Source organism: Triplophysa dalaica, chromosome 4 (genome assembly GCF_015846415.1).
Source record: "Triplophysa dalaica isolate WHDGS20190420 chromosome 4, ASM1584641v1, whole genome shotgun sequence".
Taxonomy (NCBI): Eukaryota; Metazoa; Chordata; class Actinopteri; order Cypriniformes; family Nemacheilidae; genus Triplophysa; species Triplophysa dalaica.
The window spans coordinates 28911226-28925725 of record NC_079545.1 but is presented as its reverse complement, the minus strand read 5'-3'; the positions used below and the strand labels follow the sequence as shown (position 1 = coordinate 28925725).

At 40.0% G+C, this 14500-nt stretch overlaps 2 protein-coding genes across 4 annotated transcripts; one reads left to right on the top strand and one right to left on the bottom strand.

Annotated features, from left to right (window-relative positions):
* Positions 1–369: 369 nt before the first annotated feature.
* Positions 370–13883, top strand: ift74 (intraflagellar transport 74). Of its 3 annotated transcripts, XM_056745018.1 has the most exons (21): positions 370–744; positions 1073–1205; positions 1469–1574; positions 1684–1816; positions 1910–1958; positions 2040–2138; positions 3257–3317; positions 3453–3512; positions 3599–3660; positions 6320–6458; positions 6768–6830; positions 7165–7308; positions 7504–7544; positions 8389–8468; positions 8637–8690; positions 8762–8859; positions 8930–9056; positions 12072–12235; positions 12453–12578; positions 13366–13426; positions 13516–13883. In XM_056745018.1, exons 1-21 carry the CDS (start codon positions 681–683, stop codon positions 13629–13631), a joined length of 1980 nt encoding a protein of 659 aa, XP_056600996.1. In that variant the 5' UTR covers positions 370–680; the 3' UTR covers positions 13632–13883. The 3 variants fall into 3 exon arrangements, with proteins under 3 accessions (XP_056600996.1, XP_056600995.1, XP_056600997.1); XM_056745017.1 differs by having other exon boundaries at positions 3257–3512; XM_056745019.1 differs by lacking the exon at positions 370–744 and having other exon boundaries at positions 1143–1205; positions 1386–1574; positions 3257–3512.
* On the bottom strand, positions 3658–6199 carry LOC130418866 (leucine-rich repeat-containing protein 19-like). Its single transcript, XM_056745020.1, has 4 exons — positions 5313–6199; positions 4772–5141; positions 4518–4685; positions 3658–4381 (listed from the first exon to the last, which is right to left on the bottom strand). Exons 1-4 carry the CDS (start codon positions 5376–5378, stop codon positions 4017–4019), a joined length of 969 nt encoding a protein of 322 aa, XP_056600998.1. The 5' UTR covers positions 5379–6199; the 3' UTR covers positions 3658–4016.
* Positions 13884–14500: the final 617 nt, after the last annotated feature.

Here is a 14500-nt window from a genome sequence, read left to right as displayed (position 1 = left end):
CAGATAAGAGGTGAGGTTAACTAATCATAGACTAAATACTCAGGTAAACAAGTAATTCATATTTTCTGTTTATTATAGCATTATAGTTTTGTATTGGTTGTAATGTGATCAACGTTTGCATATAAGTAATACATTGGTTAGGAAAGTGACACGTAAAATTTTAATTATACTTTGCTAAAATGAACGAAAGGAACGATATGACTCGAAAAAAGATTCGTTCATTTTGCTGAACGAGACTCAAAGGTCCGAGTCATTAAATGATCCGAACTTCCCATCACTAAAGGGGAGGAGTCAAAACACAGTTAGTAAATCGGACACTCCCAGAATCTCGTTTTTTTGTGTTCCTGTAAACGTGAGGAATGGAAGACATTGCGTTCGCGTTCTTTATGGCCGACGACGCAGATGCAATTGAAATACCCTAATTTTTACATGAAGATGAGGACAATCTTTTTATCTTTTATAAAAAAAAAAGGTTTTTAGGCACAGTTGCCCTAATAACAAATGTTTGTCTTTTTGCTAGGAACGTCCCTAGAATTCGTAATTTTGTTGAAGGAATGGTCAATTTCTACAGTCCTTCTGACTTTCTAAGTTGTCATGTATTGTTGAGACAAGGCGGCGCAGTGGCTCCAATGTTGTTGATATTGACACACACAAGTAAATGAAGATCTGAGTTCAACCACATGTGGTCTCCTATTGTCAATACATTACAAAAGTCATTTCAGACTTTCTCAAAGGCATGTGAAGGTATGTAGCCTACGAAGAAGAAGGCAACACATCATGTTAAGATGCTGTACAGTGGAATATAATAATATTATATGTGTGCATGTAGCATTTGTTTTGATGGATTGGCTTATTTATTTCATGGAATAATGTTGTTTAATAAAAAATTACACCAACATAAAATACAATAAAGTGAAAGTGACAACAAATAGGACTTAAACAATGTGTTCATCGAAAGTAATTTATACCGGTATGAAATGCCATGGTTGGGAGTATGGGCGATTTTTCATTTTTGGATGAAATAACCCTTTAATATTTGAACAATAGGTAATGTGATTTTCATTGCACACAGCAGAGGGCAGTAACTCACACGAGATGTCGCAAAAACATCTCACGGTTGCTAAGCAACACAGAACAGAAGCGTTTGGTTTGCATGCTGACGGAGCTAACCCATCTTTAAATAATAACGTCGACACTGTTTACAGGTAAAGTCAAGTTATATTTCATTTTCTAACGCTTTCTGGTAACATGTCTGTCGGTTTTACAGACTTGTGCTTGAAAAAAACGACAGAACAGAGAAAACAACCGAACCGTTGTGTTGCTAAGTTGCTGCTAGCCCGTCAACGATCATTCGTGTCAATGTTGTCGATCTTGTTTTCTTCAAGGTTTTAAAAGGATTATTCGTTTATCGTGTCGGGTTTGTTAAACATCATCCTAACCCATACAATATCTGCTCGGTTCGTGTCAGGATGACGAGTCAGAGACCCGTAAGCCGCGGGTCGTTTGGACCGATTTCTGGAAGACCACCAACAGCAGTAGGACCCCCAGAAACCGCCGTCCGAGTGGGCACAGCGGTGAGAAATTTAACGATCTGTTAAAACTGTTCTTCAGTGCTCTAGATATCATATTGTGCACGACTTTACCACAATCTGTGAGGAATGAACAAGTTTGTTTGTTTGACAGATGGTACCGGGCACCGGGAGACCAGGAACCAAAGGTGGACCCCTGGCTGCTGGTGTTCTTTCTGCCCAGATTAAAGTGGCTGATCGTCCTGTTACGCAGCAGGGGCTCAGCGGTATGAAAACAGGAATGAAAGGTTTGTTTAATGTCCTTCATCCACAGACTGGATCTCCCTAAATCTGAATTCCCCAATCGAGCGATGTCTGCTTTTTTTTATTCTCTCTTAAAGGACCTCAGAGACAAATCTTGGATAAATCATATTACCTTGGGTTACTACGGTAAAGACTTTATTCATTGCAGATTATATATCTCAGTATATATAGCAGACGTTTCAGACCCTTTTTGATGGTTTCTAACAGGAGTAAAGTAAATGAGTTGTCAACCGAATCCAGCAAATTACAGAAAGACATTGACACCTTCAATCAGGAGAATTCTGTCTATCTTTCTTATGAAAAAAGGTAAACTGTTTTCACACAACAAAAGCATACGTCACATTTTCATGAAGTCAATAACATCTCCTTATGTAGGTATTTTAGGGCTGCAAACACCAGAAATGCAAGTTCAGATCTTTAAACTATTACCTGTTTATTACTATGAATAAAAAAAACTTGCCGTCCTTTTACTGACTGTACATTTCTATGATTATAACCGAGCTGATGACTTTTGTCAGAAGTATAGATGGTTTCACAACAACATAAACGTTATGTGGCCTAAATTTAGAGTAGTTCAACTTAAAAATGAACATTCTTTCATCATTTGCACTCCCTTTCGTCATTTCAAACCTGTATGAGTTTCTTTCTTCTGCATGTTGGTAACAGAACAACACAGCTCCCCATTCACTTCTATTGTATGGACACAAAACCAATGCATGTGAATGAGGATCAGTTAAAAAACATTCTTTAAAATATCTTCTTTTGTCTTCTGCAGAAGAGAGAGAGTAAATGATCATAGAATTTACATGTTGAAGGTGAACTACTCCTTTAACTTCCAGTAGACCTTCGCATGGAATCGATAACGGTTGCGTGATTTTTATTTAATACAATTAATATACAATAGAATATGAATATACATATGAATATAAATTAAGTGTAAAACCAAACACAGACTGGACGTTAACTGCGGGCCAGACGCATTCGTCCAATGAAACCACTGTGCAAGATGCAAGATTGGTCCAGAAGCCCTTTTTAGTTGAATTATAATTCCGTTTTTTTCTTACATATGTAATTCAATCTTAAAGATAAGAAATATTTGATTCAGTAATAAATGTTCTGTTGGTTGTATTTTGTTTAACCGTTTGTGAAGTGTTGGATAAATGTTGCTTACGGTTTCCGAAGTTGTCTATAGGTTTAAACTCTGTTTACTGGTGTCCTAACAGATTTACAGACGTACTTAAACACATAAACCATTTACAGTATATATATTTTATTTATAAATTTAATGTATTACGCGAATGTCTGTACTTATGAATTAGCCTGTTCAATAATCATCAAATTTATGTTAAATATATATGAGTCCTTGATGGTTTAGTGCAAGGTTTTATTTCATTATTAACCACGTCTGATTGTCACTTGAACAGAGCTGAAGGACTAGCTGGAGAAATTAAAGATCTTCAGGGACAACTGGCAGATTACAACATGGTACACATTTACACAAATAAATGTGTCTTTAACTGCAGGCCGATGTCTATGTCCAGAATGAATGAATGTAAGAAAGTCATGAGATGCAGCTTTTCATCCTTTTTTTCCTGTATTTATTATTTGTCACATAACCAGCTGGTTGACAAGCTGAACACAAACACTGAAATGGAAGAAGTTCTCAATGACATCATCGTGGTGAGAGCACATCATCTGAAAACAAATAACATTTTTTATCTCTTATTCTTATATTTTCGATAATTGTTTTTTGTTGGTCTTTTTAGCTGAAAGCTCAGAATGACCGAGAGGCTGAAGGTATGGACGTCATTTTCACTGAGAGAAGACAGTAAGTGCGTTGTTATGTCATGAGTTAAGCTTTTTGGGCATGTCAGTGTTGTGTAGTTCCTGTAAAATGGGTCATCAGCTGATGTTTTTAAATCTTCGGATCCAAAAAAAGACAAGAGGAAAACTGTTCTAGTGTACCAATGCAGGCACGCCAGAGCTCATCTGTAGCTAACCGCTTTTTAAGCCATTTAAATACTTTTCTTTTAAATACTGGGTTTAGACCTGGGACAAAAATGTTGTATGCATTAGGGATGAAGGATGCTTAATTTTGCTTCGATTTCCTGTTTTTAACTTTGTTGTTGGTTTGATCAGGCAAGAGCTCACAGTGTTACCAGATCATTTTTCCACACGTTGGTTTCATTCCAGGGTTTGGTTATCGTGTGTCTCGATGTAGCCGTCCTCTATAAAGCCGTCATCATCCTCCAAAGACTGCAAGCTCAGCCCGTGCTCCGTGCTCTCGTCCAGCTCCTGTATGCTTGTCTCCGTCTGTTCTGTGTCCAGACTGAAGTTGGAATAGCGTCCGGTGTTGGGGACTTTGGGCTCTGCCTCCTCACGGAGTCTCTGATGGCGATAATTGAAGAGAAGTTTGTACCAAGATGGTGACTTGACAGCACATACGATCAGCATTGAAGTGCTAATGGTTATAACTAGCACCCCAAGCAGAAACTTCCAACTGTTGGTTCCAGTCGACACCCCAGCAGTGCCGCCACTCGCAGTGAACTCTGAGGAGAGAAATACATGAGCGTTAGCTCCATGCTAGAGACCCCCTCCCATTGACATACTGGATCTGCTGGATACACACTAGAAGGTTCTGTCCAATTTCTTTAGGGGGGCAGGTTCAGTGAAACTAGACGTTACCTTCGCCAGAGCCGTTAACATGAATGGTGTTTGTAGGCAGTGCTGTCAGTGTTGATGCACGTTTGATCATTTTGGCTTTAGATCTGGACTGAATCGAGCCCAATGATTCTTCATCCAGGACTCTTTTACCCGCCAGCGTCTCCGGGGTGTCACAGGTTACTTGTCTGCCTGCACAACAAGGACCACACGGCATTACAAACCCATCTATACTCTAAAGAATTATATGCATATAGACATGACTTTTCTGTTCTCACCGATTGCTACACCAGAGTCATTCAGATATTTGATGAGAGTCATGAGGGGGCACGAACAGTTCCATGGGTTGTCCTCCAAGACCAAAGTCTTTAGATTAGAAAGTCCTTTAAAGATGTCGTCGGGGAGAGAATGTAGTCTGTTTGCCCTCAGATTAAGAACCTCCAGGTTCATAAGGCTGTCAAAAGCTGTTGAAGGCAATATCTCTATGAGGTTGTAAGAAAGATCGAGCACCTTCAGCCTGGTATACCTCTCTAAAGCCTTTACATCCGAGATCGACATCACAATTGAGTTATTGCTCAGCAGAAGTTCTGTGAGCTCTGAAGATCGGTTGATAGGAATTTTTGTCAGAGATGCATTGTTCATATTCACCTGAACACAAATGTGACAATACAGCATTTTACATGAAAATAATGGTGTCTGTTAGATTTAAGAGGAAACTCGTACACTGTGCCTATAGTTTCAGTCCATGATGTGCTTATGCTTGATTCTAACACACTCGCTTTGAAATAGAAAACATGGAAATGAAGATGAAAAACTCACCAGCTGTGCGTTCAGCCCTGAGGTCAGAAACACAGCCGCTATCCACAGCTGTCCACTGGCCATCATCTGTTACCTGTGCTAATTACTTCAGCCTTCTGTCCATAAGAGAAGAAAGAATTCTCACTAGATATCTGTGTCGCGAGCTGTTGTCATGAGAATTACACAAGAGTGTCTTTGTGTCAGCATGCTGTCGTCCCGTGTCTCACTGCATGTATTTGCTGCTCTCTCTCTCTCTTTTAAAGTATGTTATCTAGCATCGCACACAAAACAGATCATGGTCTGCCCCGCTGACTTGAAGCACAAAGTCTGCCAGTGTTCTTCGAAGCTTGTTTCCCTGCCCTAACACTTAACACTGATCCTTTCCTGGAGTACAAGTTATGACTCCTGATTATTTAGGATTTTGGGGATAATCCTTACATTTACATTTAGGAGTACAGCGGTTAGCTAAGAACCATGATCATTAAAGTGTAGAGGATTTTATTTATTGAGTTTAAACCGTAAGCTTGTAGAGAACATATAAATTAAATCTGTTAACCATTTCCATTAAACAGTGATGATGACCAATTCTTTATGTGATCTGTTTTCTATAAAAAACGTTTGTGTCATGAATGTCTTAGATGTGAAAGAGTGACTTACCACTGAGCTGGTGTGTATTGTTGAGAAACAGAATGTGATGGACCTTTGGTCTGTGTAATAAAGACTGGCTAAAGATTGACATCAAATCATTTCACTTGAGATGGAAAAGGTCTCTTCAGATACCTCTCCATGTTCACCACTCACATTTATAGTTCTAAGCAATTTTAAAGGTTTGCATTTGGCCATTTTCAATACAATTCAGACATAAACCTCTAATACTTATTTAATCTGCATGAGGTACAGCTTGATATTTTGTAACAAGTCAGTGATGTGATATCAGAGCTGTGCGTTACAGGGATTTTACTACGGTTCAAATCAATGTAACAGCCTCAATGAGGAAGTATAAGCTAATAGTTCTCTCTGTTTGTTAGAAAAGAGGATTTGATCCGAGCTGTGGAGGAACACATCGTCCAGGAAAAACAAGCAGCAGAGGACATTATTCAAAAGATGTCTTCCGATAAACAAGCAAAGTATTCTGAGATGAAAGGCACCAATGAAGAGCTAATGCAGGTTAGACATCTCGCTTCACACCCTTTATGCTCAGATTGACTGATTCTATCAGTAAACAGACAAATCCTAATATATTTGATGCTGAACCCAAATTCAAGTATAAATCAGCCCAAAAAGGTATTTATCACAAAAGGGAGATTTAGGAGAACCTTCACAATAAGGACTGGCTTAAAGTCATAAGAAGTCTTTGTGTGAGGAATAGTCCAGGTTCTGATATCACAAGAGTTTTGTTATAGGGTTAGTTCACCCAGAAATGAAATCTATCTGTTTAATTGTGTGTTAAATGACTGACACGTCGTCTGGATCCAGGAGCTGGATGCTCTTCAAGAGGAACTAGATGCTCTCATCAGCAGGAAGGAGACTTTTGAGACGGTACATGGACACACATACTCTTCTCCATCTTTACTCTCAAACATACACTCACAAGCAAACATCATCAGTCCGATGGTTCTTACGTTAATGACATGTTGCTGTGGACTTTTCTAAGATGTGCTTTATGTTCTCAGTTGTGGAAGCTTCACATTCTTTGCACAACATGTTTTTTATTGACATCATGAGTAGCATTTTCTAAACAAGTAACTTTGATTCTAAAACGTTACTTGGATGCATAAGACTTGCAATGCCTGAGGTTGTGGATTTACTGATCAAATGTTCACAATATTGTTCAGATATGCATAAATGTACAGCTCAGGATGTGTGTGTACAGGAGCTACTTCACTCGCAGGTGAAACAGGAAGCAGTCATGCTGCATGAGAAGCTGTTGGAGCTGGAGAGCCGTAAAGAAGCCATGCTGGCTGAAGACAGGACCATGGGCTCTCCTCAAGAGGAGAGGGAGCGACTCTTCAAACAGGTCTCTTGTATATGACCGTACATACTGCTATAAGTTTAATTAAGTTCAGAGATTTCATGATGATTTAAGAGTAGTTTACTTCAAAATTGCCCTTATTGACTGTCCACAGTAAGAATAAAAATGACTATGGAAAGTGAATGATGGCAGATTTTGAAGTGAACTACTCCTTTTATTTCTCTCGTCTTCTTCTTTTAGGTCAAAGAAAACAACCAGGAAATCGGCAGCATGGAACGACAGTATGTATTATATTTGAATGAGCTGAAATTTCATTTTCTTGTAGGTTCCAGTCAATTTCTGCTCATCATTTCAGATATTTTTTGGGAAACCTGGATAGAATCATACCATTAGGCTTTGCATTATAAATGAGAAACACAGATTCATCTGCTCTGCTTTCATTAAACCTCTACCCAAAATAAACTCCTTCCATATAGATACATGAAACAACAATTTAAACAGTAAAATTGAAATCACATGATATCACACTCACAGCTTTATATAAAGAAAAGACCAAAGCTGCAAATCCTTTTTTTATATATTATGGTATTATTTCATGAACTCCCATATCATTCCAACACATTGTTGTTTTAGTTGTAAAGTCCATGGTCTCTTCCATCTTTTTACTCTAAACTAGGCTAGTAGATCTCTTCAGCTCTCTTAAATCATTTAGGAGTGGAGACCTAGTCTGAAGAACCTTTATGAATCATTCTTATTCTTAAGTGTCAGAAATGGAGTAAAACGATGTAATTCTTAAAATTTTGACACATTTAAAAGTCAAATGTGGCTTTTTACACGGGCCCTGATCTACTGTCGTGGAGATGAAAGCGTCATACATTAGTATTATCTGTTATACTAAAAGTCATCTATATTCAAACAGAGACTTGTCTTTTGCGCTTGTATTGTATTGTGCAGACAGAGTGGCACATGAGGAAAGAGCTTTTCACGTTCTCACTCACTGATGTTTGCATATATTCATTTCATCATGTGATTTTTAAACTGATCTTAAATTAGTTCCTATGAGTCAACTATGAGTTAATGAGTCAAACAAAGCGTCCGCTGGTCTAACTTCTTGTTTTTATTCAGATTAACAGATGTGCGGGAAAAAATCAGCAGTCTCACTGAAGAGTTGCGACAACTGGATGCTAACATGGAGGAACATCAAGGTGCTGCTTTGACAAAATGAGCAAATACAAATAGTGTTTTGTTGTTGTTTTGGGCTGTATAAGAAAATTAAGTTTTTCTTTCTCAATGCTTCTTCATGATGTGGCTACTTGCATACACTGACTTAGATGAACTTACGATGGTATAGAAATCTCTTACCATGTGCACAGGTGAACGAACACAGAAGTACAGAGAGCTTCAGAAGAGAGAGGAAGAAATAGACTGTGAGTCTCCGTGGCCTTCACACTAACACTGTATGTTTGGATCAGTGTGATGATCATGTGTGTTCCTGCAGCCTATCTCAACACATATGAAGAGAACACGTCTCTGGAGCTGCAGCACATCAGAGGCGCTCAGAGCAGAATCGTGGCTTTACTGGAGCACTCGAGCAGGGTAAAACTCCTACAGTAAGAGATGTTTACAGCATCAGTTTTCAGTGTGACATGATTGTGTTCCTCCCCAGAACATCAATCGCATGCAGCAGCTGTCTGCAGTCACCGCACAAGAGCTGAAGTCCATGCAGGAGGACCTGAGCTTTAAAGAGACCGAGATGCAGAAGTCTCAGAGCACAGCTAAAGGCCTTTCCTCAGGTTACTCTCTATGTGTTTCTTCTGTCTCGCTTTCTTTCTCACTTAAGCACTTTTCATACAGAGGTCTTAGAAAAGAGAGATGCTTTCCAGTGGTTATAGCATGTCCAAAGTCATGGGTTTGATTCCAGGGAGTAGCACATAGTCAAAAACTCAATGTATAGTAATGCAATGTAAGTGGCTTTGGATAAAAGCGTCGTTTTATCAACTGTAATTTCAATACCAAAGCCACTGGATATCACAGCAGCTTTTTCTTCAGGAATATGAGGAACTAAAGTGAGTTCATCAGAAAGGTGTTTTTTCATTTACAGTTTTTAACTTCTTCAGGACACGCTCATGCAGTGCGATTGAAAAACCTGCAGGGCCCTTGATAACATTTGAGAGGGGTGGCAGCTGCCCTGAAACAAATAGTCTCAACAAATGCTCTCCACCTTTTGCTCAGTTTGCTAAGCGCAAAAGACTAGCTATACAAATAAATAACTAAACTAATCTGACACATCTGGGAAAAGTCAACAGGCATAGGATACTTACATTGTTTGTTTTTGGAAAAACGAGGTGATTGTTCTTTATCTCTTCATTGCCTTTATGTAGCAGGAATGCAATCTATTTCTTTCAGTCACCTCATAGATGATGGCATATGATATGATCACTTTTGTTACTGCTACTACAGGCACAAGTGAGGCAGCTGACAGCTCCTCGTAGAACCCCGGGGGCGAGGTCAGGAGTTGTAGCAGGCTAGCAGCAGCGCACAGAGAAAGAAACCGTCGTTGGCAGCACCATCGTGTGTGTTTATGGACAACAGAACAGAGTGTAGTGAGAACATAGGAACAAAGTATTGGTGACCGGTGAATTATTATTGTGTGAACAACATTCTGAAGCAGTGACATGGCAACCCCCCCCCCCTCGTCCCTAGTGCCATCTGCGCACGTGCCCTGTTTAAATGTTGTTTCTTTCACACTGCATACAAGACATGCACCTTCCTATTTTATATGTTAGCCGGGGAAATTCTTGAATTCTGCAGGTTGCAAAACATATTTATTTTAGTTGCAAGATCGCTTTATCACGAGTTCATCTGGATGACTGGATGCGAACAGAACATTAATGCGCATGTAAGTTAAAATGTATACACCAGTGCGACCATTAAGAAACACTGGTGATGACGGCAGGAAAAATTGTCGCAAAATGCAACCATTTGGTGGCAGTCTAGAGTCCTGCCCCGTTAATGCATCTAAATGACTGCAATAGCACTTTTTTAGTTTTCAGAAAACTGACCAACATTCATTAAAGGGACAGTTCATCTAAAAATGTCACCATTTACTCACCCTTTAGATTGTTCCAAACCTGTATAAATGTCTTTGTTCTGCTAAACACAAAGGAATATATTTGTAAGAATGTCAGTTACCAAAGAGATCTCATCCCCTATTTACTGTATAATGTATTTAAATCAACACTATGCGAGTCAACGGGGGATGAGAGTTTGGTTACTAACATTCTTACAAATATCTTTAAAATGATGTCATAAATTTTCATTTCGAGTGAACCAATCTTTTAGAAAAACTCTTATAGCTAATTTATTTACAATTGATTGTAGATGTGTGTCAATGCTGGTACACAGAGAATTGTTTTTACCATTATTCACACAAGGCGTCTTACGGGACTGATCCCGGCAATGTTACTAACCTTATCAGAATCAATCCTCAGATCTATTCTGGGATGTGCTTGCATTCACACAGAAGGGAATCTAGCAATTTAACAGCAGTCTTTTGGGTTCAACAGTCTGTGTGAAGGGGGTTTGCTCCCTTTTATTCTTGCTCTCTTACCTTATCTCTTATTCTCTCTCACTCTCTCTCTCTGTCTCTCTCTCTCTCACTCACTCTCGGTCTCTCTCTCTGTCTCTCTCTCTCTCTCTCTCACTCACTCACTCACGGTCTCTCTCTCTCTCTCTCTCTCTCTCTCTCTCTCTCTCTCACTCACTCACGGTCTCTCTCTCTCTCTCTCTCTCTCTCTCTCTCTCTCTCTCTCCCTCTCTCTGTCTCTCACTCACTCTCGGTCTCTCTCTCTCTCTCTGTCTCTCTCTCTCTCTCTCTCTCTCTCTCTCTCTCTGTATGTGTTTGATTTGCAAAGTTTTATTTGCTAAGTGTTTTTCCTTCCTTTAAGAAACTCCTCAACATTCTTCTTTCATGTGCAAACATTGTCTTATCTCTTCAGTGCCGGTGAAAAAGGCAGCACACAACTTCCTGTCAGTCGCTCATTGTTCGTCTGTTTGTTGGTTTTCTGTTATTTCACTTTTAGACCTGACAAAACACTCTAACTGTGTGTTTGTGTTACACAACATGAATAAAAAGTCAGTTCTGTATGCTGTTCATGGCTAAATATTTGCATAAATCCAAACCAAACATCAGTGTCCTGTGTGTGTGTGTGTGTGTGTGTGTGTGTGTGTGTGCGCATGTGTATTTGTGTGTGGAAGACTCTGGAGAAGGAAGTGGTCCAGAAAGCTCATAAGTGCTGACGGGGCTTTTTAACTGCTACACATACACACACACTCTATCTCTCACTCTCTCTCCAAACACTGATCTGGGCATACTGCCTATCAGGGGGAAGCCGCCCTCTTTCACTTCCTTCCTGTTCTGCTTCCTCCTCAGAGAAAGGCCATACGCCCCATCACATGTCTCTGTGTACACGCATTGAATCTTAATGCTTCAGTGGTTTTATCCAGATAAAAAACATGACTAATGTCAGTTTTCCAACTCGGTTACCCAGAAGGTTTATGCCAAACTCTAATGTCTGAACTAAGCTAATGTGACACTCAGATGTGATCTCTGTAGTGTTTGCCTTAACACACACACTCGTTACCACAAATGACCTAGAAGGAGAAACTCCGTCATCATAAGACAAATATTAATATCAAGTCAAATGTGTGTTTGTAGTGACACCTGTAGGATAAACAGTTGCGCACACAACAGGTTTGTGGATGGGTGTTCATGTGTGTTTTTTTTTTTGGTGTTTTTGTGCACACAGAGAGTGAGCGTTTACAGATGGACCTGCTGAAAGTCGAGCAGCTGGAAGGAAAAGTCACGATGGAGCTTCAGACTCTTACAGATCAACTTCAATTAATGACCCATGAGCTGAACACGTACAGAGATCTCGATGCACTCAAGGCTGCTGGGGAGGACAGAAAGAAGGTAACAAACCCACCGTTAGGGTAACAGTGAGAAGGTTTAGAGTTTGCCAAAATACACATAACATCTTCAATAAAAATGATTGTTGACACATTGTCAGTGTTATGAACTAGCCAGGCTGTGATTTTAGTTGACAGCTCAGAGTGATTCTGTGACATGAGGTTCTTTCCGGAAGGAATTTTGATGTCATCATCTGTTGTGGCTCTGGTTTTTCTTTTAGAGGCTGCAGGGCGACCGAGCTGTGCTCACTCAGATGAAGAACACATTTAAGAAGACGATTCACAAAAAGCATGAAGAGTTTGAGTCTCTAAAGAGTCACTTACAAGAGCATGAGACCCATGTCGAGGTGAGAGGGATTTTCAGATATACTGAACACTGCTGCTTTTGTCTCAGTAGCTGTAGGTTAAAGGTCAATAGTTATCTCTGTCAGAGGAAATGCTCCTCTTTAAAACGCCACATTTAGGGCTTGCTTACACCAAACTATCTGAACCGTGCCCGAGCACGTCTGCTTTGAGTAGTGAGACCCTCTGAACTGTGTCCGAGTCTGATGCATAGGTGGTCTCTGGCGGGGTTAACACGTAGTGTGACAGCAAACCGTGCCAAGGCGCAAGTGTTTAAATTCCTACTTCAACTTTAGCTGTCACCGTAAAAATACCTTCTGACACGTGCAGCCAATGTGTGTCACTGCAATATTAAGCGTGTTCAGGTCCATATGTTCACTAGATCATCTACAGTTAAAAGTCTCCACAGTTAGATCCTACAGTTTGTGCAGCTGGACCCTTAAAACCCTTAAAAAAAGCATTGCCAGATTTATTAGTTTACTTTTATGTAAAGCAAATGAGAGAGCAGTTAGTGCTCGTGGCAGCTCATTCCACCAGAGAGAAACCTCGTTGTGATGGAGAAATTAGGCGCTGCTCATTTGTGATTGTAGATGAATACATTTGTCAATGTAAACCCAATTTAAAGATAAACATCTATAACATGCTTGCTTAAAAAATCACAAGAAATAAAAACAGACACAATAGTTTTGCCATGAAAGTGTGACCTCATCATGGATGTACACAGTGTCTGCATGTCCTCACATGTTTTAGTTTTGTGTACGTGTACCTCACATGTTTAGGGTTATTTTTCAGCTGACTAACATGGAGAGAAAGTGGCAACATTACGAACAGAACAACTACGTGATGAAAGAATGTATCCTTTTTCCTACCCATCATTTACCCATCAAAACTGAATCTTGTATAATACTGATGTCTCTGAAGATCCCTAACTCTATACTCCAGTCATTGCCTCAAAGGGCGTAGAAACCGATTACCGACCAGTGGTGAAGAACGTCAACAAACAGCTGACAGACTACAATAAGATACTGACAGATAGCCTGCAGGGCACAAGAAACTGATTCTCATACTCACAGATGCTTCTGACATTTTAACTGTGATAAATGTAGCATATTTAGATTCACATTCATTCCTAACTAGTGTTCATCTGAACCCTTTTATGATCTCCGTTCTGGCTCTGAGCCGGTTCTGGGTGTGGGCTCTTAGAGAGGAACTTCACTGATGAGCATCTTTCATTACGTCCTCTAGCATCTTCACTTGAGCTGTTAAGCCCTAATGCACAGAAGTTTCATTAAAACTTACTAGAAATCAAATCTTTGTGTGAGCAATTTCACGTCATTTCAACAGCTGCTGAGTAAGTTAATCCTCTCACACACATGTATGTACACACAGGATGAAAGCAAACATCTGTCATAACAACCGTTCCTTAAACTGAGCCTCTCTACAGTCAAAGGTCTGTGAGAACATTTTTCCTACGGTGCTCGGGGAGTGTCAATGGACCGATATCATCATCATCATTCAGAATTCATTCATGACCGATCACACATGCTGTTAACCAGTCAACTGCTTTCCTGTAGCTCTGTGGTTAGAGTGTGGCGCTAGCAACGGTAAGGTCATGTGTTCGATCACAGGCATTGCACATACTCTGATACAAATGTATATTATAATCCAAAGTAACTTGCGTTGGACAAATGCGTAGCGTAGATGAGCTGCCTGCATATTGAAGCTGTCCACACATGCTTGGGTTTTGTGAAGTGAAGTGGTACTCTGAGCAAAGGTGAAGTTCAGGCTGTTAGGAGATGATTCACATCAGGTAGAGGCAGGGTCCGGATGACTGGATGCGCACGGATGCCTTGACATCTGCCTTTGTAGTTCCAGAGACTTTACTGTCAGTTAGACGCACACTGGACCAGACTTCATGCCAGTGGTC